This window comes from Parasteatoda tepidariorum, chromosome 7 (genome assembly GCF_982258835.1).
Source record: "Parasteatoda tepidariorum strain Cologne lab strain chromosome 7, Ptep-v5.0, whole genome shotgun sequence".
NCBI lineage: Eukaryota > Metazoa > Arthropoda > Arachnida > Araneae > Theridiidae > Parasteatoda > Parasteatoda tepidariorum.
In genome coordinates, this window is record NC_141761.1 from 108,588,050 (window position 1) to 108,592,602 (window position 4,553).

A 4,553-nucleotide genomic window follows, 5' to 3' on the forward strand; every position below is an offset into this window, starting at 1 on the left:
AAATAAAAAACTATAATAAGAATTAGCAATATATATATATGTTACCGTGAATGATCAAAATCGAGAGAATGTCAACAATCACATAGTCACTTTAGTAAATGTCCAAAATATTTATTATATCCGATTTGATATTAATTTATTCTTTCATATTAAATTTATTCGATATTTTAATATCTGCTAAAGATAGATTACAAGAAACATTAGTGTTCTGAGTACCAATTAAATGCATATTGGGCAGTGGCACTTGACCTTACAAAAATATTGATGTAGGGCATACCAGGCAGTGGCATTAAACTAAACCTAGTACATATAAATTTTAGGACATTTTCTAAAGCGAATATGTGATTGTCAACATTCACCGGTGGAAATCAACAATCACCAATTTCAGTTATTCACAGTAACATATATGTATTTAAAAAAAAGCTATAAAACCTTGTTTCTTGATCTTTTATTTATGTTTTTTCCCTTACAATTGTGACACTGTATTATCTCATAATCAATATTCAAATGCAGCAGCAATATATTAAACTTAACTTCCATACCATATATATTGAAGGTGTGTTTACCTAAATTTTGCAATCAACTTATTCACTTAAGAGTTTGATTCTTTTTACTGCTGGCTCGCAGGAAGAGTTACTGTTAAAAAATAAAACACCTTCAGGTAACTCGTAGGTCACTCTCATCATATATTTATTAGGAGCCACAACTCTGACAACAGAAATTTCAGATTTCTCAACAACATCACCTTTCAGATATTCTTCTAAGACATTCAAATCATCCTCATCTTTTTTCCTGAAGTAGTAGCAATGAACAATCGTTCTACGTTTAGAAAACTTAACCGATTCTCTAGCGAGTAGGTTGTCGAAGAATGGCAAAAATGTCAACGCAATTGCAGGCAAGTTCATCAAAATGTGAAATTTCCCAACATTTTCCTCTTCACTGTTAAAATAATTGATGATACTATCTCTTACTATTGTTTTAATAAAATCCTTACCATCCATATTATACGTTTGAATGCGTTTGTCTACTTTGTTTAACTTTGCATTATGGCAAAGCCAATAATAGGAATCAGGATTCAAGTCATTGGCACAAACTTTGCAACCTTTTTTCGCCAGAGGGATTGCAAAAGGTCCAACACCAGCGAAAACATCACATACTGTATCTTTGGAATCAATACTGTTTGCCACACGGTCGTGTTCACTACTTAATCTAGGATTCCAAAAAACTTTTTCATAATCAAATGCATATTTACAGTTGTTTTCTTTTACCATAACTTGATAGTTATGCTCGCCAGCCAAGTGTTCCATTTTAAAATTTCTAAACGTGTTTTCTATTACATCAGATTTATTAACGACAGTTTTAATATTTGGCTGATATTTATCGAGTAGAACTTGTCCTATAAGGAACTTGTAGTCTAACAATTCAACTTTTAAGTTCAGATGAATAATGTGCCCCACTATGCTAAAACTGGAGATGTTGCCCACACTGTCCTCTGGCAAAACAGCTCTGAATATATCATCAGAAGTCCAGTTCTCATATTTAAGCTGGACATCAGTCCACTCGATATCATCAGTGGTCAAACCAACGTCAACTTTGTTGCATAAAGTTGCTTCATATTTCTCCGGATGAAGAAGAATTTTTCTCTTGTTGAACTCCTCATTACAAACAGGTTTCAGTTTTGGCATTTTCAGGAGGCAAGGTTTCAAAATTTTTAGAACATCAGAAATTTTGTCCACTGAAATCAGAAAGCAGGGTATTCGGGCAACAGTCTGAAATTTATCACGATCTAGTGTGGTCATACCACGGACTTCAGCAGGAGGTTTGGGCAAACTGTTTTTTATCATGTTTGTAAAGAATCTGATCACTGTTAGGCAGGGATGAAATTTTTTCTGAATAAATATGCTATAAATCACCTGGAAAAAAATAAAACAAAAAAAATAAAACCAATAAATAGGAATAAATTAATAAAAAAAAAAGGTACCTGCAAGTATGATTTTTTTATATCTACAGCACGGATGAATTAAATATTGGCTGCATATAAACTAGACTAGGGATCTGAAAACATTGCCAAAAATTTTTTAGAAGCTGACTTGGAAAATTGCTTTCAAGGTTGCTGCAGTAAAAAAAAAAGAACAAAATAGTTGCTTTTAGTAGCCTAAAGCATGAAAATAGTTGCCGAAAACTATGAAAATAGTTGCCTAAATAAGAACAAAAATATGACTAAAATTTCATCAAATGACTTAATTGTCATACATGAGCCATTTAGTCAAGTTGGTGACAAATATGATACTTTTTATTTAAACGTTAGTGTCCTTATCATCATCATAGTTGGCCAGGCAGCCCAAATTGAGTCAATGCCTTCCTCTGAGGATTTCTTCATGACGACTTCCGATTTATCTTTGATTCTCAATTCTTTTTATTAATTGCAAGAAAATCAGACTCCACTGAGTCAGCCCATCTCAACAGCACTAAATTTTTATATCAAAAAATTAGTATAAAAATTAAATACTTTTAATAAACTAGAATTAATTGAGAAAAATACTTTTTCATTAAAAAAAACACATTTTTCTAAAAAAATTTCGCTTTCATCAACAATTGATTTAGAAAATATATATATTGTTAAAATGATTATTCAAATTCTAAATTCATGCATCGTAATATTGTATTAAAAATTGAGTTTTTTAAAGTCAGGTAGAATTTAGTAACAATAATTAAACTAACATATTTTAAAAGTTGATCATAAACAGTCTGTAAACATGACATTTTTTTTATCAGTTTCTAAAACTGAAACAAAAATGCTTGCCCCAAACCTAGTATAAATTTCTCTAAAAATATTAAATAAATTATTGCAACTTAAAAGGAGAAAATAAAACCCAAATAAAATATACCTATTTTACCCCAAGAACCCAATTTTTCCCGACCCTATTTATTTACAAATCTATTAACAGTCTAATTAAAATAATCTTTGAAGAAATATATTATATGGTAATTATAAAAATAAACAAATTTTACAATTTAATTAGCAATACCATTTCAAAGTGTGAACAGAATGGGACATGTTTTCTGGAGATAGCATAATATGTGGTGCAGAAAATGTGCCAGCAATTGTTTTTGGAAAACTGAACTATTACGCAGCATAAAAGGGAGAATTAATTAAGCGTTGAATAATTTAAAAGCAAATTGATACATTTATAACTATTACAGATTAGAACACACATGAAATATCACATGTTCATAAGTTAAAATTTTTGTTGTGTTATTAGGGGATATTTCTGTATAGCGATCTGAAGCGCCAACTACAAGCGCTAAGGTGCCAAATAGATGTTGAACTTACAAATTTAAAAAATATATAAATAATGCACAGATGTTTGCACGGAGATGGCTATACCTTCCAAATTGGTTCCTTTCATTGATTATTTTGTTTTTTTGTTATTATTTTTAAGTTTCTTGCGAGTCACTGCCAAGACTTCGCAATTATTCTGCCTCAGATCACGATATGGAAATTTCCCCTGCTATAAAAGTGAGAAGCATGGAAATTTTCTGAAAGAGCGATGACTACGGCAATTACCTTTCTTTATTATAGACAAGTAATTTTTAAGCTTACACTGTGTGGTAGATTGCACTATAAAGTAAGGTTTACATTAAAATAAATCCTCACATAATGGCATGAAAATTATTCATTTAAACTTCTAAGAAACACGCTTCTACTGAAAAAAAAAAGGAAGTGTGAGAAAAAGTATGAAGTATAAAATACGTCATAATTTAAATATTTTTAATTCGTTTGTTTGAGTTAAGCCACCCATGTATTAAACGTTTAAACGCCACTCTAATCTTAAAAGTAGTCTATTTTTTAAAAAATTTAATAGTCTATTCTACATATCCGAAAATAACTTAAGCATTATTTCTACAAAATTTTCAATATCAGTGAAATCAGACTTTTTTTAAAATCAACTCACCTGATCAATTTTATTAAAATCATAGAAAAATAAATAATCAATAGGTGCGTTTGCGATTAAAAAAAGAAATGTTCTACCTATATGCTAATTATGAATAAAATTAATAATACCAAGAGAAATATTCTTATCGTTATCGAAACACTCACATTCATTTCAATCTTTTGATATTACTTTATAGGCTAGCATAATTTTGTTTCGACAGTCAGAATAACATTAAAAATTTTACTTGTCTTTATAACATTAAAATGATGGATCCCTAACTTATTTAAAAGATACGTAGTAAAAATATAGATTTTAATATTTAACAGAACACAGCATGCTGCTGTTGCTGAAGGTGTCACTTTCAAGCGTTTTTGGAGGCTTTGCAATATTTTGCTTATAGCTCGCTTATCAAGTACGTAGAGTAGTTGTTCTAGTTCATTTTACGTCACACTAGAGCTGCACAATGGGTATTGGCGACGGTCTGGAAAACATCCCTGAGGATGATCAGAAGACATGCCATCGCAATTTTGATCCTCTGCAGAGAGGATGGTTCCCCTGCTTTGGTAGCCCGTTGACCTGCGAGTGAAATCGAGCACTTAACGGTGGAACAGTTTA

The 4,553-nt window shown here is 30.7% G+C and overlaps 1 protein-coding gene across 4 annotated transcripts; it reads right to left on the minus strand.

Annotated features, from left to right (window-relative positions):
- Nucleotides 1–433: 433 nt before the first annotated feature.
- LOC107449708 (tRNA (guanine(37)-N(1))-methyltransferase) lies at nt 434–4,331 on the minus strand. 4 transcript variants are annotated; one of them, XM_016065322.4, is made up of 2 exons: nt 4,103–4,331; nt 434–1,913 (listed from the first exon to the last, which is right to left on the minus strand). In XM_016065322.4, the coding sequence occupies exons 1-2, from the start codon at nt 4,106–4,108 to the stop codon at nt 585–587; spliced, it is 1,335 nt and encodes a 444-aa protein (XP_015920808.3). In that variant the 5' UTR covers nt 4,109–4,331; the 3' UTR covers nt 434–584. The 4 variants fall into 4 exon arrangements, with proteins under 4 accessions (XP_015920808.3, XP_015920807.3, XP_015920809.3 ...); XM_016065321.4 differs by having other exon boundaries at nt 4,067–4,315; XM_016065323.4 differs by having other exon boundaries at nt 3,957–4,315.
- Between the last annotated feature and the right edge of the window lie 222 nt (nt 4,332–4,553).